The sequence below is a fragment of the Chionomys nivalis genome, chromosome 5, assembly GCF_950005125.1.
Source record: "Chionomys nivalis chromosome 5, mChiNiv1.1, whole genome shotgun sequence".
Classification (NCBI taxonomy): domain Eukaryota; kingdom Metazoa; phylum Chordata; class Mammalia; order Rodentia; family Cricetidae; genus Chionomys; species Chionomys nivalis.
In genome coordinates, this window is record NC_080090.1 from 25,194,755 (window position 1) to 25,219,694 (window position 24,940).

The following is a 24,940-nucleotide window of genomic DNA, read 5'->3' on the forward strand; positions in this document are numbered from 1 at the left end:
GCCCCGCGACGGGCGGGAAAGCGTAGCGCGGGGAACTTCCGGGCCCCGGTTTGCCTTTGTCCCCGCCGGCAGGTGCGGCCAGGCTGCTGGGCCTGTCCCGAGGCCGCCGCCGAGCCCCGCCCCGCACCCAGCCCGACCAGCGCGTCCGCACCACGGGGCGGGGCCTCCGCCGCGGCTCCAGCCCGCCCGGGCCGACACAAAGGCCCGGCGGCCGGCCGAGGAGGAGCGTCCCCACCCGCCCCGGGCCCGGCCTTACCCCGCCGCTCCGCCGCCTGCAGCCCCGGCCGCGGTCCCCGACCGCCGCGCCCCGCCCCGTGGCCGCCACGGCTGCTATTGCTCCACTGGCCGCGGCCGCTGCCGTCGCTCAGGCGCACCCGCCACCCTCACCCCTCCCAGTGCTGCCGTAAATCCAACCCGTGGCCGCCAAGCGATCCCGACTCTGTGCGACTGGGTGTGCGCGCGCACGCGGCCGAGCCCCAGACTCGCTTTACGGCAGTAGTTTGAGCGCGTGACGTTGGCCCGCAGCTTCATTTCGCACGTGGCGTCCGAGGAGGCACGGTGTTCCTCAATTCTCTCCTGCTTCCGTAGCGTCCACTGCCAGCATGAAGCGGCCAAGTGAGTGGGGTAGAGAGGCGGGCGTACTCCGCCCACCGGGAAGGTCCTCTTTCCTGCTTCCGCAGGCCATTGCTCTGTGTCCCGTAGAGCAGAGGGTTGGAAGGCCCAGGCCCGGCTTCGGCCTTGTTCACCAGGGCCTGTTCTGTGGAAGGGAAGCTAGGCCCAGACGCGGAATTCTAAGTCAAATTTGTGTGGTTAACATGTCTGAGCCTGTTTTCGGGCCCACGATTTCCTTTGGTTTAAGGACTATTCAAAACCACTGTCGGTCGCCCGTTGTGGCACGTGCCGGTAATCCCGTCCAAGGAAGAATTACGCAGGAGGATCGAAACTTTGCAGCCAGCCTGGCATGTGTACTGAGAAACTGGCTCGAAAATGTAAAAAGAGAAACCCCTGCCTCTCCTTGAGATTTGTGGTGCTTTCCTCTAGAAGCTTGTTTCACTCGATATAATGGGTCAGATTGACGGATACTTGAAAGTGTAGCGTGAATTATTATTAAATACTGGCATAATTTTGCAGGAAAGGTTGAGGCAGGCTCTATGTAGCCCAGGCTAGCCTTAAATTCCCGATTCTCTTGGTCTCACCTCCAAAATGCCGGAATTATAGCCACGTGTCCGCCCGTCTTCCGATTCCTCACCTCCATAGTCTCATCTAAATTGGTGGTTGACTTAGTACAAAAATAGCACATCATGCCGGGCGGTGGTGGCGCACGCCTTTAAAGTGCTGGGATTAAAGGCGTACATTTTCAGTGTATTTTTGTAAGTCCCCTGGCTTGATAGAAGAGTGTCTTGAGGGTCAGGAATATAGCTAAGCTCATAAAGGTGCTTGCCACCACACCTGACTGTCAGTTCAATCTCCCAGACTGACCTTATTTCTCAGACCAAACAAAATAAGTAAATGAAATATAATATTTTGGTAGGTGGAGGGGAGAGACGACTTAGAGCAGTAGATGCTCTTAGAGAATACTCAGGTTTGAGTCCAGCACCCACGTGTCAGCTCACTGCTTTCCAGGGAGAAATGAAGCCATCTTGTGACTTCCTCTGCAAGAGCGCTGTAAGCATATCATTGATGCTCCAACAAGAGCAAGCAAAACATCCATACCCTAATTGTTTTGTTTTGGGCAGAGTTAAAGAAAGCAAGCAAACGCATGACCTGCCATAAGCGGTATAAAATCCAGAAAAAGGTAAGTGTTCCTGGGAGACCTATACCAAATGGACTGCCAAGCTGGTTTTTGCATCTTCTCCCCTCCGTAGGGAAGGCAGTATTGATGATTCGGGATTAGACATGGATACAAGCTCTTAACCATTAAGAATGCAACTGTGGAAAGTACACTGCTCACTATTACATAGTCTTTACAAAGAGCTGAGTATACATATTCTGTGTGTGATTCCAGTTGAATTCCCATTTTTCTAAAGTGCTTCAAATGCATAAGTTGTGTCTAAGATTGACTTATTGCTTAATTTTAAGTGGTAAAGTGTTTTTGTGGCATGACATTTTTCTTTCTTTTGTACAGTACTGAGGATTGAACCTATGACCTCATGCATACTAGGCAAGCACTCTCCTCCAATCTTCGAGTCTTGTTTTTAATAGGTCCGAGAACATCACCGAAAATTAAGGAAGGAAGCTAAAAAACGGGGTCACAAGAAGCCTAGGAAGGACCCTGGAGTTCCAAATAGTGCTCCCTTTAAAGAGGCTGTTCTTCGTGAAGCTGAGCTAAGGAAACAGCAGGTAAGCAAGCTGAAACTTCCAATAGAATGTGGCGTGAGTATGTGTGGTTTCCAAGGTAAACCATCAGCCTCCACCTCATTCATTGCTTTTATGGCTTTGATGCAGCTTGAAGAACTAAAGCAGCAGCAGAAACTTGATAGGCAACAAGAAAGGAAAAGAAAACTTGAAGTTAATCCTGGTGATGAGCAGTTCAATGTGGAACCTCAGCAGGTAGGATTATCTCTTTTTAAATAGGAGTTTTGAAGCAGAAATAAAGGTGAAGTGAAACATTAGTAGGAAAGTGTAGATTGACTCCTATTTAAAATATCCAGTATATTGTCTGTAATCATCTGTGGAAATGTTCAACTGGTAACAACTGCCTTTTGAGTTTACTATCTTTCCCCTATTTTTGTCTTTTAGGAATGTGAAGAACCCAAAACCAAGAAAGCTAAATCAGGAAAACAGAATCCAAAGAAGTTGCATTGTCGGGAACTTAAAAAGGTATCTTGATATAGGTCAGTGTCGATGGTGTGAAGACTTGAGCTCTTTTGTAATGGGAATCCTTAGAAATTGTTGCAGTTGAAGTCGGGAGGGTGGGGTAGTAGATTCTTAGTGCACTTGCTTCCTAGCACTGCCAACCCAAGCCCACTCTTCTCTGTTGCCAGAGCCTGGCTATGTCTCCTCAGTACTTATAAGAAGGCTTGTTAAACTACACAGTTCATTGTGGGTAAATCATATGTTCTGACCTGGGCAAGGTTATTTGATTTTTATTGGGTGGGAAGTTGTCAACAATCTTCATATTAAAATGAAGACATGGCAATCCTGTCTTCTGGACTTAGGGCCACAGTTGAGGGTGCTACTCAAGAGGGACTGCTATTCTAATAGCTTCTTACTGGACAGGTGATTGAGGCCTCAGATGTCGTGTTAGAGGTTTTGGATGCCAGAGATCCTCTTGGCTGTAGGTGTCCTCAGGTCGAAGAAGCTGTTGTCAAAAGTGGACATAAGAAGCTGATACTTGTATTGAATAAATCAGGTAAGTAGAAAGGGTCACTTTTGTGTCTCATGTGCACTTATGAGGAATGAGGAAAAATCTGAACAGTCTGATTCTCACTGAAGACTGATAAGATCCAACTCTGACCTCAACAGAGCCAATGCATGTGCACTCTGGTGCCAAGGACATGGGGAGGAGGTGGTTTAACTGGATTTTTCTGTTCTGCTATTTAATGCTTAAATCTTCCTTGGTTTTAAGAATTTAACTGTTGTGTTTCATATGCGAACAGATAGCTCGGCTCTAAGCTAAGGTATAAGATAAGTTACTATATGGGACAAAATATATGTGTCTAGGTAGGCTTGAGCAGCAGGAAGAGAACCCAAAAGAAAGACTTGTACAGAATCATTTGTTCTTTCCTAATTCTTAACAGAATCAGGTACCAAAGGAGAATTTGGAGAACTGGCTAAATTTTAACATGGAATTACCAGCAGTGGTTTTTAAGCCTCTACAGATTTGCGGGGAGGGTATAGAGGTCTATATAAGAAAGTGGTTTAAAATCACTGTTAGGCTTAGAAAGCTGGTACCTCTTAGTTAAGGGACATAGGTGCTTAGATCAAGTGAGCAGTACTGAATATGTTGATTTTCAAAAGTTGCTCAGTTGGAACATTGCCTGCCTAGTACTCAAAAGATGTACTTTTGCTGCCTAGCACACAGAAAACCAAGCATAGTAGTAGTATGTATGCTTCTGTGATCCCATCACTGAAGGGATAAAGGGGAGTTTTAAAGTTCAAGGCCAACCTGAAATACAGGGACTGTGGGAGGTAGTTATAACAACTCCTGAGCAGTGGTGGTACACACCCTTAATCCCAGCACTGGAGAGGCAGGTGCATCTGAGTTCAAGGCCAGCCTGTTCTACAGAGTAAGTTCCAGTACAGCCAGGACTGTTTGATAGAGAAACCCTGTCTCAAAAATCAAAAAAATTAGCATCTCTCCAGACACAAGTGGTGTGGCATGAAGTTTACTTTTCCCTTAGTTCCTTTTGGTAATTTGGGAAAATGCAAATGAATTCAATCAATAGTTTACCACATTTAATAAATTAAGCTTAAAACCAAAGTTGAAGCATTGTCTTTTCCCAATTCTTACAAGATCTAGTACCAAAGGAGAATTTGGAGAACTGGCTAAATTACTTGAATAAAGAATTGCCAACAGTGGTGTTCAAAGCCTCAACAAACATGAAGTACAGAGAGAAGATACTCAAGGTATACTGTACTGTTAGCAGCGGGGAATGTGGTTTTCCTCGGGTTTGTGATGGTTGAAATATGATGAGTATGCAAAATGTTGATTAAGGTGAAAAACAATAAGATCCAACTCTGATTTCATCAAAGATCATCTGAAAGGCAGTAGAGGCCAGTGGTTTTTCTAAGAACTGGACTCTGGTACCAGATTTACTGGGTTTCACTTGATGGTATTTACCAGAATTATTAAGAGTACTGTACTTTGGGTTTTTATGTGTAAAGGTAAAGAAGAAAGCTGTTCCATTCCAAAGTAAAACCTGCTGTGGCAAGGATGCACTCTGTAAGCTTCTTGAAGGTTTTCAGCAGTCATGTGGGAAAGATATTCGGGTTGGAGTAATTGGTGAGTTTCGTTCAGCACATTTACCTTTTTACCTTCACTTAGCCAAGAACATCACATTGTGAACTGTGAACAGGTTTATCACAAGAGGAAGGAGTCTCAAATGTTGATTCTAGCTTAACTTACTAAAACTTACCTACCAGGGGCTGGAGAGATGGCTCAGTGGTTAAGAGCATTGCCTGCTTTTCCAAAGGTCCTGAGTTCAATTCCCAGCAACCACATGGTGGCTCACAACCATCTGTAATGAGGTCTGGTGCCCTCTTCTGGCCTGCAGGCAGACAGAATACTGCATACATAATAAGTAAAATAATTTTTTAAAAAAAAAAAACCTACCAGCTTCACAAGTTGGTGTCTAAGAGTTCTTGGCAGCCAGAACACTTAACCCAGTATGGGCAAAGAAGCTATTAAAAATGTGTTTTATAATATGGGTTTGCATTTATTTGTAGGTTTCCCAAATGTGGGGAAAAGCAGCATCATTAATAGTTTAAAACAAGAATGGATATGTAATGTTGGAGTTCCCATGGGACTTACAAGGTAAATAAATCTCAGACATCAGTAAAAGATAACTTGGTGCTGGGCTAGGAATATTGATTGGAAAGGCCAGGCTACCTACAATTGAGTTTGAAAGTCATATTTGGACCTGGTTTCCTAAGGTTAAGGAAATAACCGTGAAGTTTGGATGCATAGCACTGTAACATGCAGTGCTTATTTTAGGATTCTGTGTGTTAGGGTTTCTCATAAACATGGAGCAGTGATGACAAATTGGATCTGACTGCTGTGCTGAGTTGTTCAATCCAACCCTGAGCTTCATGTTTGTTCTCTTGCGCATAGATAGACCAGTAACCATGTAATTCCATCTCTTTTTTTCAGGAGCATGCAGGTTGTCCCTTTGGACAAGCAGATCACAGTCATAGATAGTCCATGCTTCATTATTTCACCCAGTAACTCCCCTAGTGCACTTGCTCTACGGAGTCCAACAAGCATTGAAGTACTAAGACCACTAGAGGCTGCTAGCGCCATTCTATCCCAGGCTGATAGTCAACAGGTAACAGAATTCCCCTTGAGCTCCTTACCATTGTCTTTTATCCACACAGGTCAATGATGGTTTGTGTTTTGTTTTTAAGGTGGTTTTAAAATACACTGTCCCAGAGTTTAAGGATTCTTTGGATTTTTTTACTAAACTTGCTCAGAGAAGAGGTCTGCACCAAAAGGGTGGAGGCCCAAGTGTGGAAAGTGCTGCTAAGCTGCTGTGGTCTGAGTGGACAGGGTAAGGTCTCTTTGTATTGGCATTGAAGACAACATAGAATAAAGGGCTGGAACTGTGTTTGACAGATCTTGTTTTTAATGCCAGTGCCTCATTAGGTTACTACTGTCATCCTCCTACTTCCTGGACTCCTTCTCCACATTTCAGTGAGAGTATTACAGCAAACATGAAGAAGGGCTTTAATGTGGAAGAACTAGAAATGAATAATGCACACAGCATACACGGTAAAACTTTCTGTTACAACAGGAATAACAGTGACAGGATGCTAGAGGCCTTGCATTAACATGACTTTTGCTCCTTTCCTTTAGTCCTCAAGGGCCTTCATTTAACTAACAGAATCCTTTTCCGGTCTTCGGGCCTGACAAATGGAATAATAGAAGAAACAGACATACCCGAAGAATTGCCAAGACACAAAGAAAACAGACAGGGTGGTGAAGATGACAGAAATGGTGATGGTGAAAATAATGTAAGTTTTGTTTCTTGAGTTAAAGCAGAAACAAGTTTGTGATCTAACTGACCCCATAAGGTTAATAAGATGTCAAGGGCTGTTGCATACCACATTTCTTTGGTCCACAGGCAGAGACCTCAGATGCACCCCCTGTAGAAGATACCACAGAGATGTTACCTGTGGAATCAGCAGCAAGTGAGTCTGGGACAAAGGACTTAGAACTATGTAGTTTGAGCACAATTGCTTTTATTTTCTTGTATAAAATTTTGCGTTTTTTTTCTTCTCCTATACAGGTAAACCATCTGACAGATCATTTGCCGTGGATAAAATGCATGAAGAGGATGATGATGTCTATGACTTTAGAACAGATTATGTATGACTGCTACAGATGTTAATGTTTTGTGTACAGTGTCCCAGACTGGTTTGACACAAACTGTAAATCTTGTGAATATGTATCATATATGTATGTATATAAAAACTACAAAAGTGTGCTTACATGCATTTGTGTTTAAGATTTATTTATGGCCAGGCATGTGATGCACACGCCTTTAATCCCACCCAGCACTTGAGAGGCAGAGACAGGCAGATCTCTATGAGCTCAAGGCTAGCCTGGTCTACACAGGGAAACTGTCTCCAAAAAAATGTGTGGGGGAAAGAGGGGTAGCCTATATGCAATGGGATGGAGGCTCTAGAGGACTGCATTGGATCTCGAACTAGAATAATCCCATTGTGACCTGATGTGATAAAAACTGAACTCTAGAAGAGCAGCAGTATTTACATTCCATATATTGAATGTAGAGAATCTGTTCTCTGGAAGCAAAGAGATTTATTAGAGAACATTTTATTTACAAACTGAGCCACAGGTTACAAAATTAAAACCAAGCTGCAGTTCCTAACTGCAGCAGGTAGATGAACTAGTGCTGGTTTTATCAGTCTGTCCTTCAGGTCAGTCAACAATGTAGTAAGCAAGCATTTGGTAAGGCAGATGGAGACATTTGTAGTCATCTGGGAAGCTGACTGCCAAGGAAGCAATTTGTCATCTCTGCCCAGCTGAAACACCCCTTTTCTGTGGGTTGCTACAGAGAGACTCAAGCCCAACACTGTTAACTTCCCACATGTGTCTTCCAGGATTTCCTGAGTGGTGTATTTAAGCTTAAATTCTAGTTCACTTTATGTTTGAGGCATCCATGTGTCTTCGGATTAAGCTGAATTTGCCTGTTGGGTCTGGAACATACCATTTTTCCCACATATCAGCATATGAAGCAGCTCTTCCCCAAGGCTTGAAGTGGCCATTCCAGTGAAGTAACTTGGCAGCCTTTACAAACTGGGGTGAATACCGCTTTCCAGCACTGGAACCTTAAAAAAAATGCCAAATGATTACTAGTAAGACAAAGCAATGTCATGCTAAGCTGCAGAAACCTTAAGGGAAATACTGGGTACAGATCATCCCTAAGGAAGAGTTCTTAATTACCAATTTCTGATTAGTTTAAATGTCTGCTAAGTGGCTCTGGCTGACCTCGAACTTGGGGTAGTACTGCTGCCTTGGCATTCTCAAGTGCTAGGATTACCCATGCCCAGCTTGCATGCTTAACACTTACCAAGGTGTCTGACGTTCCACATAGGGTCAATGGTGGAATGTTGTTGATAAAACACAATAAGCAGAGGAGGTGTGGTGATGCTGCCAGCCAGAGTTCTACTGTACAGTCCCTCTCTTGGTGAAACAAAGAATGTCAATGAAGAGTAATGACCACCTTCTACTGGTAAAGACTATTTTAAAAAGATAAACCAGTTAAATACTTACTCTACATTAAGTTTCATCCATTTCTCCAGCTGGTTAGTTACATTCTGTCTCTTCCATTCAGTCAAGTTTGCAACAAAAACTCCAGGGTTAAAGGAACAGGTGCTGGCTTTCATGGAAAGCTTACGAATTCTTTCCTTTTTATAGTCAAGATAGCCAATATAATTGTACTGAAAATACAAGTGAGATATTTGCTGCTTAAAAACTTATATAGCAAGTAAAGAAGTAGTTGAACTAAGAATTCTCAAGTTATTAGCAAAAGCAATGTAGGAGATTCGATAAATACAGCAGTTGGGATCTAGTTTGTCTTGGTCCATAAGTGAATCTACAGAAAAGTAGGCATGCAATCTCTAGTGAAGTAACTGGTTAATGTAAGTTGAGCCCTGAATTTAATACTTCAAGCATTCATAGGGAGTAAGGTTTGCAGTAATTTACTTGGTTCCCTGCTCCACGGATAATGACTTTAGTAGAAGCTGAATCACAATCTTCTGAAAATGCAGCAGCATGTCCTGGCTTCAGTGGTGTATTATACAAGGCAAGAATGTCACCTGGAATGGATAAAATGAAATGAACAATTGCCTTGAGATTTTGTTCTTCTGCTTCCCCTCCCCCCAACCCATTTCTTTCAAGATGGCATTTCTCTGTGTAGTCCTGGCTGTCCTGGAACTCATCCTGTAGACCAGGCTGACCTCGAACCCAGAGATCCACCTGCCTCTGCCTTCTGAGTGCTGGGATTAAAGGCATGTGCCACTACCCTGCAATCTATTCTTCCCACTTCCAATGGCCTAATGCTCACCATATGACAATCCTTACAGCCCAGAATCCAGATGAATAAAAGAACTCATTCTTTGGTACCTTGTACAATTACATCATCATCCATGTATATGGCTTTCTTTACACTGGGAACCAGAATTGGCAAGTAGAACCTTGCAAAGGTTAACTGAAAAGGAAAGAAGCATCAGCACAGGATACAGTAGCTGGGCTCTGTAAAAACTATTAAAATATTCTCAGAACCTTGTAAAAGCAGTCAGTGAACTCTTGGAACTGCCCAGATTTGGTCCCTAGAGAATTAGCACTGTGCCCAAATTATGCAAGTATTCTAACCAAATACATCTATAGAAACAAAGACACATGGAACTCACTGGTTTCAAGGACTCCCCCTGGTCAGGATCCTCCTTTACTTTCCCTTCCAAAAGTTTAGTGTCAAAATTTACAATTTTGTACCTGATGCTTTTCAGGGAAACACTGTTAAGCCAGGACCTGATAAAGAAAAAACACACTTCAGTCTTAAATAGTCATGTTTCTAAAGTATAGCCTTATCTTTCTATGCTTTTCTAACAGTGGTATAATGTAAGAGAAACCCAATACACGAGATGTTTGAAGTTCTTTATCTCGAATACTGGGGGTTCCTCAACTGAGATGAAGGCATTCCCATCAAAGTTTCTTCTCAGCCAAGAATCCACAGGGGAAAATCTTCCCCCAAAACTTTACTGTAAAAAAATCTAGACTTGAGAACACCCCGCCAAAAAATGGACTTCATTTCTTGAGGAAGTTACTACACTGCACAAGGTAACCGTGAATTCACAGTTCTCCCTCAGCCACCCAAATACTGAGATTACAAGGGTACACCACCATGCCCAGCTGGATCATAGAATTTTTACCCTTCCAAAAATGGAGTCAAATCATAATGGTAGTAAAAACTAGTTATCAATAAAACTAGCATTTAATATTCAGCTATAGAATGATTATTTCCTGTGATGAATCTAAGAAACTGACCCACCTGACTCTAAGGCAATGTAAGAATAGCCCATGTTATCTGCCCAAGCACACTTCTGAGTCCATTTTAAACCTGCAGTGTGTTTCTACATCTTGAATGGGTTCTGAGTTTTTCAAGAATGAGAACATAATTTTCATGAATGTGAACCATGGAGAAAGCCATAAGGAGAGAAATACTTAGAATTGTGATAGTCTGTTAAACAAGCTGCTTTTTAGAATAAGTTTTGTAGATTTCTGTTTTTAATTTTTTTAAGACAGTCTCATACACCCCAGCCTATCCTTAAAACTTACCTTTTTTTTTTTTTTGGTTTTTTGAGACAGGGTTTCTCTGTAGCTTTGGAGTCTGTACTGGAACTAGCTCTTATAGCCCAAGCTGGCCTCGAACTCACAGAGATCCGCCTGCCTCTGTCTCCCAGCTGCTGGGATTAAAGGTGTGCGCCACCACCGCCCGGCCCTTAAAACTTTATTTGTAGTTAAGGATGCCTTTGGAACTGATCGCCCTGCTTCTACCTCCTGAGTGCTAGGTTGACAGGCATGCGCCACTATGAACTGAACCCAGTGCTTTATGCATGTGCATCTCTAAGAAGCTAAGACGAGTAAAGCAATATATTGCTTCCCTTATCAAAAAGTCAGGTTGCCAAACATTAGACCTATACTAAAAGGACTGCAGAAGTAACAGTGTGACTTTGACAGCTAGTTTTGTTCCTGATATAAATTATCAGTTCTCTTGCCATAGAGACATGACACAATCACATGGAAAAAATATTTGTACTCTGTGTGTTTGTGCATGGTAAAACAGGAAGACATCATAATATATTGTAAATGGTTCCTGGCTCAGCAGTGGGCTGGTGAAGAACATCAGGCAGAGGCAGAATCACTAGGAAAGCAGTGCTCACCGGAGATGGTCTGCTGTACTATTGAGGGTAACAATGTAAAAAATCACATTGGAGCGAGTGTTCCGATGAACGCTATTTATGGCCGCAATCGTCCCACCCAGCCTGTCTTCAGAGGCAGCAATGACCACGGGAATCTCTTCTTGTCTCCCATTTACTGGATGTTGATGAACATCTGTGGCAAAGTCTATGGGCTGAAGCCCCAGGATTCCTGAATCTGAAAAGAACACACAAGGAAAACACGGGGACACAATCTCAGGAATTTTTGTTTCGCTTGGGTTTGTTGTTTTGTTCTTTGAAACAGAGTTTTACTATATAATCCTGGCTGGCCTGGAACATGCTAAGTAGACCAGGTTAGCCTCAAACTCAAAGAAGTTACTGTGCTAGAAGTAAAGATATGCACTACCATGTCTAACAAGTTTTTTTTTTTGTTTTTTTTTTTTTTTGAGACAGGTTGTTTCTATGTAGCCTTGGCTGTCCTGGAACTCACTTGATAGACCAGGCTGGCCTAAAACTCAAGAGATCCACCTGCCTCTGCCTCCCAAGTGCTGGGATTAAAGGTGTGCACCACTACCACCCAGCTGCCCAGCAAGGTTTTTTGGTTTGTTTTATTTTTTTTCTACAGAGTCCAGTGCACCACGATTAATAAAAACCCAGAAACATATATTGGGGTTCAACCTGAAGGTCAGAAAAGCAGAACAGCCAGCCACTGGCTCTTACCTCTACCTCAGTATGAAATGGTGATCCTGCCTCCCTCCAGAAATCCTCAGAATGAGACTGTGTCTGAGAGTTGTCTCCTCTCATAATTCTCACTAGGGCTGGAAGTAAAGGTGTGCACCACTACCGCCATTTTCTATGGCAAACTAGCGTAACTACTGGGATTATAGGTGTGTGTCACAACTGCCTGGTCTGTATGGTTGGCCAGTAGGGCTGTTTTACTCTTTGATCTTCAGGCAAATGAAATATCATTACATTTCCAGATTTTGTCTAAAATTAAAAAGGAGGCTATAACAAATATAAGAGCCGGGCGGTGGTGGCGCACGCCTTTAATCCCAGCACTTGGGAGGCAGAGGCAGGTGGATCTCTGTGAGTTTGAGACCAGCCTGGTCTACAAGAGCTAGTTCCAGGTTAGGCTCCAAAACCACAGAGAAACCCTGACTCGAAAAACCAAAAAAAAAAAAAAAAAAAAAAAAAAAAACCAAATATAAGAAAACTATATACAATAAGTACCATGACTATATATAATTTATGCAAGCAATAAATACATTAATAGTGTCTAGTGCATTTGACAAATACAGAGAAAATATCCCATAATTTATCCTATCCTGGTGAGTCCAAAGTCTTGTACCTAATTTACTTTCTATCATAACTTGCTTTCTGCATCCCTCAGAGACCCAAGAAGGAAATAATATTAACTGAGTAAGCAGGAAGTGCATGCAAGAGACTTCTAAAGAATGTGAGAAATGACAGAAAATGCTGGCTGCCTGAACAGTCACCTAAAGTTCCTCTGCAACATTCGGGCATCCGTCTTCAGCCTACAGGCCTAGCTTATCTGACAGACTTTTCTGTGAAACAGGATATTCTAAAGGGCTATCCTGCCTTGTCTTGAAAATGTTTGGCAGTAACTTTCTTTTGTGTCCTGCTTGTCTAATTAGGATAGCACACTGTCAGCAGCCAAGGCAAGGGCATTTTCTTGTCCAGTGTGGCATTTACTTTTGTCACAAAGAAAGTAAACTCCATTTGGAGTTTCTTCAATGCCCATCATCTTCTCTGAAGTAGATTGGTGCTGCCAGGAACAGACATGTCTCATTGTCATAATAAAAAAAAAAAGAAGCCAGGCGGTGGTGGCGCACACCTTTAATCCCAGCACTCGGGAGGCAGAGGCAGACGGATCTCTGTGAGTTTGAGGCCAGCCTGGTCTACAAGAGCTAGTTCCAGGACAGGAACCAAAAAGCTACGGAGAAACCCTGTCTTGAAAATCAAAAAAATAAAAAATAAAAAAAAGAGAGAGATAGAGCTTATTAAAACATCTTAAATGCTATATTCTGTAGATCACTGAAGTGTTTGAAGATGACCTGTCTATCTAAAATATATCTTTGTTTGACCTTTAAAATATACCTAATGTGACTACAAGTTTGATTATAATAGGTAAATAATTACTAACCTGCATTTCCTTATTATCCTAAACAGTTGGTAATAATAACTTCCAAAGACTAGAAATTTCATAACATTGTTAAATGAGCTGGATAGGTACAATAACCTTGAACAGGGGAGGGAAATGGGAAACGGGGAGGAGGCGGAAATTTTAATTAAAAAAGAATAAAATAAAGAAAAAAAATAACCTTGAACAAAATTAGAAAAGTATGTACAGTATGTTCCAACAAAATTTATCATAAATTTGTATCAATATACAAAAGTCCAATACAAGGTAAAACATTTAAAACCAGTAGTTTTTTTTGTTTTGTTTTGTTTTGTTTTTTTTTGGTTTTTCGAGACAGGGTTTCTCTGTGGCGTTGGAGCCTGTCCTGGAACTAGCTCTGTAGACCAGGCTGGTCTCGAACTCACAGAGATCCACCTGCCTCTGCCTCCCGAGTGTGGGATTAAAGGTGTGCGCCACCATCGCCCGGCTCAGTAGTTATTTTTAAAAAGTAGATTGAATACTCTACTCTTTCATTCTACCATATTTATATCCTCCCTTTTTTCTTTTCAGAGTAGATTCAATAATCTACCCTTTTATCCTATCATATCTATATCGCTTTTTTCTTTTCAAAACAAGAACTAATTTTTTAAAACATGGAATCTAATTTCCGTGTTTAGCTTTTTCCTGACCATTACCAATAACAACTTGTAACCAACCCCCCTAAACAATGACAAATATCCATAACCCATTGAATGACCAAAAACCACCCACCCCACCTCTTGGGAATGTGGGCATCATATTCTTAAATTTACTTCCGGATGTCTGAGTTGGGGGCAACGGTATCTTTAGTGAAAAAAAAAAATTGGGTTAATTGCCAAGTCCTGGGAGATGTAGCTTATCATTTGTTGTCTAGTCTCTGCATAATCCCAAGTGCATAATCCCAAGTGCATAATCCCAAGTGCATAATCCCAAGTGCATAATCCCCAAGTGCTGGGATTAAAGGTGTATGCCAAATGTGGCACATTTACACAATGAAGTACTACACAGCAGAAAAAAATAACGACATCTTGAATTTTGCAGGAAAATGGATGGAGCTAGAAAACATTATTTTGAGTGAGGTAGCCCAGACACAGACAATTATCACATGTACTCACTCAGAGGTGGTTTTTTGTTTTGTTTTTTTTTTTTGTTTTTTTTTTTTGGTTTTTCGAGACAGCGTTTCTCTGTGGCTTTGGAGCCTGTCCTGGAACTAGCTCTGTAGACCAGGCTGGTCTCGAACTCACAGAGATCCGCCTACCTCTGCCTCCCAAGTGCTGGGATTAAAGGCGTGCGCCACCACCGCCCGGCTCAGAGGTGGTTTTTAAACATAAAGCAAAAAAAGCCAGCCTACAAACCACAATCCCAAAGAATTTAGACAACAATGAGGACACTGAGACTTACATAGATATAATCTATACGGGAAATAGAAAGTAGAAAAAGACAAGATCTCCTGAGTAAACTGGGAGCATGAAGACCTTGGGGGAGGGTTGAGGCAGGGAGGGGAGCAGAGAAAAATGTAGAGCTCAATAAATATCAATTTAAAAAAAAAAGAGTTTATTATCAATCTATCCTAATTTGCACCTTTTGGGGTCTAATTTTTTGTAAACATATTTTATAGCCTACATAATAAATAGAATCTTGAGGTAAAAAATAATTTTTTACTAAAAAAAAACAAAAAACACACAAAAAGATAGATAGATAGATAGATAGATAGATAGATAGATAGATAGATAGATAGATAGAATGAATCTCCTCTTTGTATTTTTTTCAGGAGTAAGTAATTTGTCAGAGAGCTGTCTCCTCTCATCTTTTTTCCTCTCTAGGGCTGGGATTAAAGGCGTGCACCACTACCGCACTGTTTCTATAGCAAATTAGTGTGGCTACTAGGATTAAAAAATTGTGCCACCACTGTCTGGTCTGTAAGGCTGATCACTGGGGCTGTTTTACGCTCTGATCTTCAGGCAAGCTTTATTTATAAAAATACAAATGAAATGTCACTACAATCCAAGACATAGAAGGAGATAACATGAGAATTACAGTAGCAATTTACTTATTCTTTTTTTTTCTTTTTCTTTTTTCTTTCTCTTTTTTTTTTTTTTGGTTTTTTTTTTTTGGTTTTTTGAGACAGGGTTTCTCTATAGCTTTGGAGCCTGTCCTGGAACTAGCTCTTGAAGACCAGACTGGCCTCGAACTCACAGAGATCCACCTGCCTCTATCTCCTGAGTGCTGGGATTAAAAGTGTGAGTCACCACCACCTGGCTAATTTATTTCTTCTTTTTTTAAATTATTACTATTATGTATAAAATATTCTGTCTGTGTATATGCCTGCAGGCCAGAAGAGGGCGCCAGACCCCATTACAGATGGTTGTGAGCCAAAATGTGGTTGTTGTGAATTGAACTCAGGACCTTTGGAAGAGCAGGAAATGCTCTTAACCTCTGAGCCATCTCTCCAGCCCCTAATTTACAAAAAGGGACTCATTAATTTTGAAGCATACAATAGAAAACTGTGTTTTCACATACATAAGCACTTTTAAAGAAGTGGAAGAATTTTAAAAAATAATCTGGCAACACTCTTGATACACCATTGATAAGAAAATTACAGAACCTTTATAAAATGTATTCTGGCAGTTTATAAGCAGCCTTTAAGGGTGCATGGCTTTTGTCTTAATCATTCTCTCTTAAGGACAAAATCTGAACTAGAGAAGAGTCACATTTTTAGGCTGAGGATCTAGCTCATCAGTAAGGGTATACATTCCAAATGGATAAGACCCCAGGTTCAATCCAAACACACCAAAACAAGTCACCTTTTATTTATACTTACAAAAACCTAGAAACAGTCTTCAAACCACATATCACATGGAGGCATAAAAATCAATGTACTGGATCTTAATCAGAATTTACTCTCTTGTGCTTGGAATGAACCTTGGCCCTAGCATATGTTAAGCAAGCTCTCTACTGCTAAGCTACATCCCTAGGCCTATGATTTGAGTTTAAATAGGAAAATCTTTGGATTGGAATAGAAAATTAAATTTAGAAAGGGAGTTCAATACAAAATAACTGCAGAGAGTCAGGTAGGTGGTGGCGGCGCACTGGGGAGGCAGAGGCAGGCGGATCTCTGTGAGTTCAAGGCCAGACTGGTCTACAAGAGTCCCAGGACAGCTAGAACTGTTACACAGAGAAATCTTGTCTTGAAAATCAAAAACAAAAATAAACAAAATAACAACAGAAAATAACCGCAGCATTATTCTGTAAACCATCCTTCTTGCCTTTTATGATACAGTGGGATTTCCCTCCACAGTTATGATTTCCACATTTGTGGATTTAATCAACCACAGGTGGAAAATATTAGAAAGAAATTACTTGTTAAATATGTCAAAACTTGATTTTTATTGTTGGTACCTAAATAGTACAATATAATACGGATTGATGCTATAAAAGATATATATATATATATATATATATATATATATATATATATTTTTTTTTTTTTTTTTTTGGATTTCTCGAGACAGGGTTTCTCCGTAGCTTTTGGTTCCTGTCCTGGAACTAGCTCTTGTAGACCAGGCTGGACTCGAACTCACAGAGATCCGCCTGCCTCTGCCTCCCGAGTGCTGGGATTAAAGGCGTTCGCCACCACTGCCCGGCTATATATATATATTATATCTAAATATATCTAGAGATATTTTATAATACATAGTAAGATGTACATAGTTAGCCAGGCGGTGGTGGTGCACACCTTTAATCCCAGGACTCGGGAGGCAGAGGCAGGCGGATCTCTGTGAGTTCGAGGCCAGCCTGCCTGGTCTAGGACAGGCTCCAAAGCTACAGAGAAACCCTGTCTCGAAAAACAAAAAACAAAACAAAACAAAAAAAAAAAAGGATGTACACAGTTATATGCAAGTTTTGTGCAATTAGATGCAAAAGATCCAAGTATCTAAAGATTTGGGTCCTATAGCCAGTCCTATGAATACAGGACAGCTATGTATTCACTCTGCTATCAATGAACACTGAGTCTTAGTATATACTAGTTAATGTCTAGCCCTAGAGTTACAACCAGGAATAAAGCACATAAATTTTTTTAGACCAGGCTGGCCTCGAACTCACAGAGTTCCGCCTGCCTCTGCCTCCCGAGTGCTGGGATTAAAGGCATGCGCCACCACTGCCAAGCCAAAAGCACGTAAATTTTAACCAGAAAAATATCTATGTCTATGTATGTCTTGCATGTAATCAAGTTCTCACTGTGGGATTGCCATCAAATTCTGAAAGTTATTAAAAAAGAAAATGTATCTTCTGTGGATATAAATAAACTTAACAGCATTAAAATTACACACACAAAGTCTAAGTACATATTTGAAGTTTACTTTATGCTTATAATAAAAATCACATGGAAAAGGTTGTCATGTAGTTTAGTATAATCTCAAATACATATAAAAATACAAATACTGAGAAAGGAACTAGAATATACCAGGTCAAAATTTTGTTAGTAGTTTCTCGTGTCAGTGAAACAACTTATTCAACTAATACTAAATGATTCTATCTCTGCCTCCAAGTGCTGGGCTTAGAGATACGAGCTAACTCTGACTTTATTTCCTTTTTCAGAAAGAGTCTTATGTAGCTCAGGTTTATCTCAACTTGGTACATAACCAAAGATGGCCTGTACTTCCTCCTAATACCACTTATTATTGTATACATGTGTATATATGATGTGTGGGTATGAGTATACCATGGTACATGCTGTTGGATTGCTATCCACGAGTGAGAGAGTGAGAGTGTGTGTGTATTTTTATTTTATTATTATTTTGGTTTTTTGAGACAGGGTTTTTCTAGCTTTGGAGCCTGTCCTGGAACTTGCTCTGTAGACCATGCAGGCTTCAAACTCACAGAGATCTGCCTCCCGAGTCCTGAGATTAAAGGTGTGTGCCACCACCACCCGGCATATGTGTATTTATTTTTTAAAACAAAGTTTTGCTATTGCCTGTACTAGCCCCAAATTCATGATTCTTTTGCCTTGCCTCAGCTTCCCAATTGCTAGGAATTTGGGGGTGTGTCATCACATCTAGCCTCAAAAACGATTTTTGAAAACAAGGACATTGTGGTTCGCATCTGTAATTCCATCTGCTCATTGCTAAATAAAAGCTGATTAGCCAATAGCTGGGCAGGCAGAGACTCAGCACCAGAGCCAGACAAGGAGAATTTTGGGGAGAGGAAAGCAGAGTCTGAGAGTTGCCAGCAAACACAGAGAAGCAAGATGAGAATGCTGTACTGAGAAAAGGTACCAGGCTGGAGAGATGGATCAGCGATAAGAGCACTGGCTGCTCTTCCAGTGGTCCTGAGTTCAATTCACAGCAACCACATGGTGACCCACAACCATCTATAATGAGATCAGGTGCCCTCTCCTGGCCTGCAGGCATATATTCAGTCAGAACACTGAATATATAATAAATAAATCTTTAAAAAAAAAAAAAAAAAAAGAGGGGGGTGGAGAAAAGGTACCAAGTCTCATGGCTAAACATAGGTAAGAACTATGGGCTAATTTAAGTATAAGAGTTAGTGAGTAAGAAGCCTGAGCTATCAGCCAAGCATTTATAAGTAATATAAGCCTCAGTGTGGTAATTTGGGAAGTGGCTGCCAGGTATTTGGGACTGAGTGGCTAATTCCATCACTATGGAAGCTGAGGCAGGACAATCAGGAATTCAAGAACAGCCCGTAGTGAGTTTGAAGTCAGGCTCAGCCATAAGATCCAGTCTCAAAACAACAGAAAACAACAAAAAGATATCTAAAACACCCCGAAGCCTCAAATATCCTACATTACCAGGGTAGAATCGTATGAACAACTAGATAACTGTAATGTAATTATACAATACAATGGTTTTTAATCAGCTGATAAGACTTTGATGTCTGTTTTATCACAAAGTCCTACTGCTGTGACCACTAAGTTAAAGGACTGTGACAGACCTACCAACACTGCAAGGTAAAGACAAGCATCAGATACCAGGACGCAACTTCTAAAGCTCTGACCTGATGCAATTTAAGGTCTCTGACTTGATATAAAGGAATATTCTCTCAGATCAAGGCCTTAGCTAAAGACTTAACTACAGAGACAAGAGCGGGAGGAGTGCCCACGATGCCTTCTGTTGGGATAAACTGAACAAGCTCTGCCAGACTCAGAAATCCCGACCCTACATTGCAATCCAGCTCCTCCCCCTTTAGGGCCATTGCCTAACTCAGTTACTCGCCGTCCACCTTATCCAGACAGCCTGAGCAAAGCAATTACCAAAGATCAAACAGCCGTGTCTGGACAAACAGCTCCAGGAAGCAGAGCTTGCACACAGCCCCTGAATCTCCATTTAACTTCCATTTCCCAAACCTCCTATGTAACCTGCAAGTATCCCCTCCTTCTTTTTGCAGACACCCCTTCCCCACTGTGTCTGTCCTTTGCTGTTTGAAGTTAACAGCCCCCTCTGCTGAGGTCACTGGTCTCTTTTGGCCTTCTGTCCCTTTACACTGCCTCAGAGTCTTTCTAAGCCCAAGAAGTGAGTTTTCTTTTCTTTTTTTCTTTTACACAGTGCTATCAGTTACAATGTGGGACAACAGACAGTAGTGTGGAGTCAGTAAAGGTTCCCATACCTGTTACGTCATTCCTTAGCAAACTACTCAAGCTGAGGAAGTTATGGTGCAAAACCAGTAAGAAGAGAACAACAGCCAGGACCCAGATGATGATGCTCACTGAAACAGAGGGAACCTGCATTACATCTCTTGGCTTTGGTCTACGTATAAAAGCAATGGAATTTGGAGAGAGGGAGAACATACCTTTACGGAATGACATCCTTTTCTTCTGTCTTATACAAACATTAGATACTAATCCTATAAAATAAAAGTCCCCAAAGTCAGTAAGGACATGAGAATGGTCATCAAAAATATTTATTCAGACACTTTTTTCTAAATTATTAACTTTCTTTTTTTAAAAAATATTTATTTATTATGCATACAATATTCTGTCTGCGTGTATGCCTGCAGGCCAGAAAGAAGGCACCAGACCTCATTATAGATGGTTGTGAGCCACCATGTGGTTGCTGGGAATTGAACTCAAGACCTTTGGAAAAGCAGGCAATGCTTTTAACCACTGAGCCATCTCTCCAGCCCTAAATTATTAACTTTCAAGAGCCCAATCTGGAGCCTGAAAAAAAAACCTTTTTAAAGATATATAGATATGTGTATGTGTACTATCTGCATACCTTTACACCAGAAGAGGGCATCAGTCACCCTGTGGTTGCTGGGAATTGAACTCAAGACCTCTGGAAGCAGCTAGTATTCTTATCCTCTGAACCAACTCTCCAGTACAGAGTCTGAAAATTTTATGATGATCATAGTGCTTTCACGTGACATTTGAGACCACGTAGCTTTATATAGTTCCACGAGATTCAACACCTGGCCTCTGCAGGTACTGCATGCACATGGTACGCACAGAGAAAAGTAGGCATTGTGTATATACGTAAAAATCTGCTTTAAGGGACAATAAGTCAGGCTGAGGACACAGCTTAGTGGGTAAGAGTGTGGGCTGGGTTAAGGATGAGGATGTATCTGTGCTCGTATCCCCAGCTCCCATGTCAAAAACTGGGCATGGTCACATGCACATCTGTGATCTCGGCACTGTGGGAAGGAGGCAAAGATTGGAGGATCCTGAGGCTTGCTGACCACTGGCCTAGCTCCAGGTTCAGTAGGCAGAGGGATCAAGCAGGACACCGGAGGCCCTCCTCTGGGCTCTACACACCTGCATGCATAACACACAGAACCCAGATTCATCTCTGTTGATGAAGTGACCAAGTATTAAGAAAGTGGTATCCACACGGGTGCTTTCTAGGCCCCCTCTGCTCATCTGACACCTTTACTTTCTCAAAACAATTCAATGGAGAAGACTGTGGAATATGTATTTATGAAACTAAATTGATTAAACAAATTCACCTAAAGTCGTCTTTAAACATGTAGACAGGGGTGTTTATTTGACAAAGGACTTTCAGCCAATCACACTGCTGAGAAAGTTAATTTACACTATGTGTGCATCAGGCATTTAACTTCCCAAGGTCTTTATAAAAGCAGGGATTCTGTTTTAAATAGGACCATGGGTCATATTACACATTTGAGGCAATGTAATTCAGACTTACAAAGAACGAGCTAAAACACATGAACACGTTCCTTTTTAGAACAGTACATATAAAACATATCACACCAATGAACTTCCTCTGTAAAAAATACGCATTATAGACTGACAAGGTGGCTCAGTGAGTAAAGGTGTTTGTTTGCAGGATAAGCTTGATGACCAGAGTTCGATCCCCGAATCCACGGAGAGAACTGACTCCTGAAAGCTGCCTATCTCTTCCACATGTGCACCACGGCACCCGCACTCGCTCTCACTCTCTGTCTCTGTCTCTCTCACACACACAAACATTTTTTTAATATGTATATATGTATTGTAAGTATATGTATGTAACAACAATGAAAAAAGGTCATTTTTTTATAATTTATTTAGCTTTATTTTTATGTGCATTGGTGTAAAGGCATCAGAACTCCTAGAACTGGAGTTACAGACAGTTTTGAGCTGCCATGTGGGTGCTGAGAATTTGAACCCCGGGTCCTTTGGAAGAGCAGCCAGTGCTCCTAACCTCTGAGCTATCTTTCCAGCCCCCACACAAATTTTTTTAAAGTTAAGAACACAGCTGTGGGTTGAGAAGAGAGCTTGCTGTGCATGTCAGGACCCAAGTTAGATCCAGAAACTCCATAAAACGCAGGGTGTGTATCCCATCACTGAGATGAAGACTGGAAGATCCCTGGTGAATAGTCATCTTAAGGAACACCACCTGAGGCTGACCTTTGTCCTCCACGTTTGTGTTCTTACACACATGGAAATGCACACACACAAAAATAAAAATACACATTATACGTCCCGCTCTTTGTCTCTACCACATCATAGGGCTGAGCCTGACCTACAGAAACTGGCAGATTGGGAGCCATTCAATAAAGCCTTAACATCTGCCTGCTTTGAGCTAAATTCCACCAAGACTGGATAAAACAATCTCATTCCAACCATCCCCAGCTAGTTGCTGGTACAAAAGGCAATGGTTTGTCTCATCAACTTCTAGTGATGCCAGTTACAGGTAACATTGTATATGGAATGGAAGTCACATGTATCTGAGCTACTCTAGTTAGCAGAACATAAGAAACACACCTCTAGCAAGTACCGAATGCACTTAAGTAGATACACGTGACAGAAAACACTAAGTTCTTCCAGTTACCTACATGAAAAATACCAGCTATCATAGTAAGTCTGATCAACGGTGTGCTTCCTGGTAATGAGGGTTCCTTGGTTTGTTTAGGAGCTCTCGAAATTTCATATAAGCTGTAGGTATAGAATAGTAGCAACATTTTTGCCAGAGTACAATTGTGTATAATTTTCTTCACTATGCAAATCCATGGTGATTTGCTCAGAAATTATAAAACTTTTACATCCCTAAACTATTTGTATACAAAAAAGCCTCCTCATAAGCACACACACACACACAGAGAGAGAGAGAGAGAGAGAGAGAGAGAGAGAGAGAGAGAGAGAGAGAGAGAGGAAACCTAGGACAGATAATTGCCCATTACTATGAAAGAAATTTTAAAGAAAAAACTTTTTTTGCTTATTGTTTTTGAGACCCGGTCTTAACCTAAAGCCCAGGCTGACCCTGAACTTTGGATCCTGCTGCCCAGTGCTGAGATTATAGGGCTGCATCATGTTTTAGCCTTTTCTTTTTTTTGCTTGTGTATGTGTATACAGTATGTGTGCATGCATGTGTGCTTGCATGTTTGAGAGCAAGTGTGTGTATGTGGGGGGAGGAGTCAGAGATTGACGTCAGATTTTCATGTCCCACCTTACAAAGTCTCTCAACTGAACCCCAACTTGCCAATCTTTCTAGTCATCTTGTTCTCAGGGTCTCATCTCTATCTCCTGAGTGCTGGGACTGCAGGTGTGCTGCCACACCCAGCCTGCACTGACACAGATACTGGGGACTTGAACTCAGGTCCTCCACTTGTGTGCTTAGTACTTTTCCCATCATCTCTCTAGCTAACTTCCACCTTTAAAACACAAACACGCTCGCTCCCTGTATTTATAGCCACAGTCTCAACAACCACTTTGCTTATTTTCCCTCTTATTATTACGGAGCCCACATATGCACAAGATGCTATCCCACCGGTGCCCGGTTCCCTATCCTACAATCGCTTGTACGGAGCATCATAAACATCTTTCCATTCCCGGCGGATCGCTCCCGCAGCATGCTAGCATGTTCTGGTCTTTCAGTTAGTTAAAGGCGGGAGAGGGGAGTGGAGGATGGACAGGATCGAACTCTGCTTCCATCATACTAATGGACTGAAAAGATTTGCATCTCTGTTCTTCGACGTCTGTTCCCATTTCCAAACTGCTCTTGTGGACGTCACCAACCACTATCCTCTCCTTGCACCACGAATCTCACACTTCCCTCTCGATTATGAAATTGTCACAGGTACGGATTTGGATCGCATGAATGTAAGTTCTATAGAAACAGGGAGCTAAATGAAAATATAAATCTACTGCTGAATCCCTGAGCCTAAGATCATCCCCACCAAAGAGCAACAGGCACGTGGTATTTGTTGGGTAATCTTGCAAATTCAGGAGCATCCAGTCTCCAATCAAGAAGAGAATGCCATCTTAATAATCAGGGACACTCTGTCCATAAGGGAAAGTATCAAATTTCTGTGGATTAAAAAAAAAGAAGATTGAAAAATTGGTGGCTCGGTGGATGGGTAGATGCGGGCAGCAGCCACTCAGCTTCCGGCCTGGAGTGGCTAGCATCTCACTGACTGCAAGCACGGGAGAGACTACAGAGATAGATGGCCCCAGAGAGCCGGATCCCCAGAACGGGTACCCCATCTAGCTCACTAACAAGGGGAAAGCTCGGGCTTTTGAAATATACACCACCCTTGAAGGAGGGGCTAAGGGAAACTTTTAGGTGATCTTTACCAGGAGGGCTTAGTCTGGGACTGTGAGAGCCATGGAAACCAACAACCAAATAGTTGGACTGAATATGGGGTCCTCTAGGTGGGGGCTCATTCCATGAACCGTGGGGCCGCCAGGGCCTCGTGTCTCGGTTATCTTCCCTAACTCTAGGGGTCATTAATGGTCTCCTTACTCTTAGGAGCGACGGGGACGTGGAGCGGCAGTCCCGGGGTTCCGCCACGCAATGACACGCCAGGTTAGAGCCGCGTCAGACGAATCCTCGTCCTGAGGAGCTCGGCGCAGCCGCCTTTACCTGCGCCTGGAGGAGGGGCCGCCGCCCGCGCCCCGGCCCGCCCCGCCAGCTCAGCGCTCGCACCGCAGGCCTCAGGCCCGGGCCCCCCGCGGGGCCGCCTGCGTCCGCCGCACCCCGGCCGCGGCCCCCTGGCCCGCGAGCTGTGCAGCAACCACGCTGTGCCACCAGGTCTCGGCTTGACCGTGGCTCCGCTTCCAGAGCGCCACGCGCAGCAGGCGCCACGGGGCAGCCCGGGTCCTCCCGGAGAAAAGGCCGTCGCTATGGAGACGCGGCGCGTGCCGGCGGCCGTTAGGAGGGGCAGGCACAACCCGCGAGGCGC

General features: G+C 42.4%; 3 protein-coding genes and 3 non-coding genes across 27 annotated transcripts in view; 4 read left to right on the top strand and 2 right to left on the bottom strand.

The window, feature by feature from the left end:
• Nucleotides 1-389, bottom strand: part of Pbrm1 (polybromo 1) — a 99,450-nt gene extending 99,061 nt beyond the window's left edge. For all 21 annotated transcript variants that reach the window (XM_057770708.1, XM_057770707.1, XM_057770713.1 and 18 more), the window contains exon 1: nt 257-389. The gene's annotated coding sequence lies outside the window, so the exon portion shown is untranslated. The remainder of the gene's footprint in view (nt 1-256) is intronic.
• On the top strand, nt 278-7,195 carry Gnl3 (G protein nucleolar 3). Its single transcript, XM_057770731.1, has 15 exons — nt 278-615; nt 1,737-1,795; nt 2,203-2,340; nt 2,446-2,550; nt 2,740-2,820; nt 3,220-3,352; nt 4,457-4,569; nt 4,828-4,945; nt 5,389-5,476; nt 5,813-5,987; nt 6,067-6,209; nt 6,294-6,430; nt 6,515-6,672; nt 6,783-6,849; nt 6,948-7,195. The coding sequence occupies exons 1-15, from the start codon at nt 603-605 to the stop codon at nt 7,031-7,033; spliced, it is 1,614 nt and encodes a 537-aa protein (XP_057626714.1). The 5' UTR covers nt 278-602; the 3' UTR covers nt 7,034-7,195.
• Nucleotides 3,394-3,469, top strand: LOC130875248 (small nucleolar RNA SNORD19). The gene has a single exon (XR_009057183.1). It is a non-coding gene; the product is annotated as a small nucleolar RNA SNORD19 (small nucleolar RNA).
• Nucleotides 4,617-4,696, top strand: LOC130875256 (small nucleolar RNA SNORD19B). The gene has a single exon (XR_009057190.1). It is a non-coding gene; the product is annotated as a small nucleolar RNA SNORD19B (small nucleolar RNA).
• LOC130875250 (small nucleolar RNA SNORD69) lies at nt 5,683-5,756 on the top strand. The gene has a single exon (XR_009057185.1). It is a non-coding gene; the product is annotated as a small nucleolar RNA SNORD69 (small nucleolar RNA).
• Nucleotides 7,057-24,743, bottom strand: Glt8d1 (glycosyltransferase 8 domain containing 1). 2 transcript variants are annotated; one of them, XM_057770733.1, is made up of 10 exons: nt 24,622-24,743; nt 20,111-20,164; nt 19,928-20,026; nt 11,125-11,338; nt 9,595-9,712; nt 9,308-9,392; nt 8,888-9,000; nt 8,456-8,622; nt 8,253-8,365; nt 7,057-8,010 (listed from the first exon to the last, which is right to left on the bottom strand). In XM_057770733.1, exons 2-10 carry the CDS (start codon nt 20,124-20,126, stop codon nt 7,820-7,822), a joined length of 1,116 nt encoding a protein of 371 aa, XP_057626716.1. In that variant the 5' UTR covers nt 20,127-20,164; nt 24,622-24,743; the 3' UTR covers nt 7,057-7,819. The 2 variants fall into 2 exon arrangements, with proteins under 2 accessions (XP_057626716.1, XP_057626715.1); XM_057770732.1 differs by having other exon boundaries at nt 24,502-24,654.
• Between the last annotated feature and the right edge of the window lie 197 nt (nt 24,744-24,940).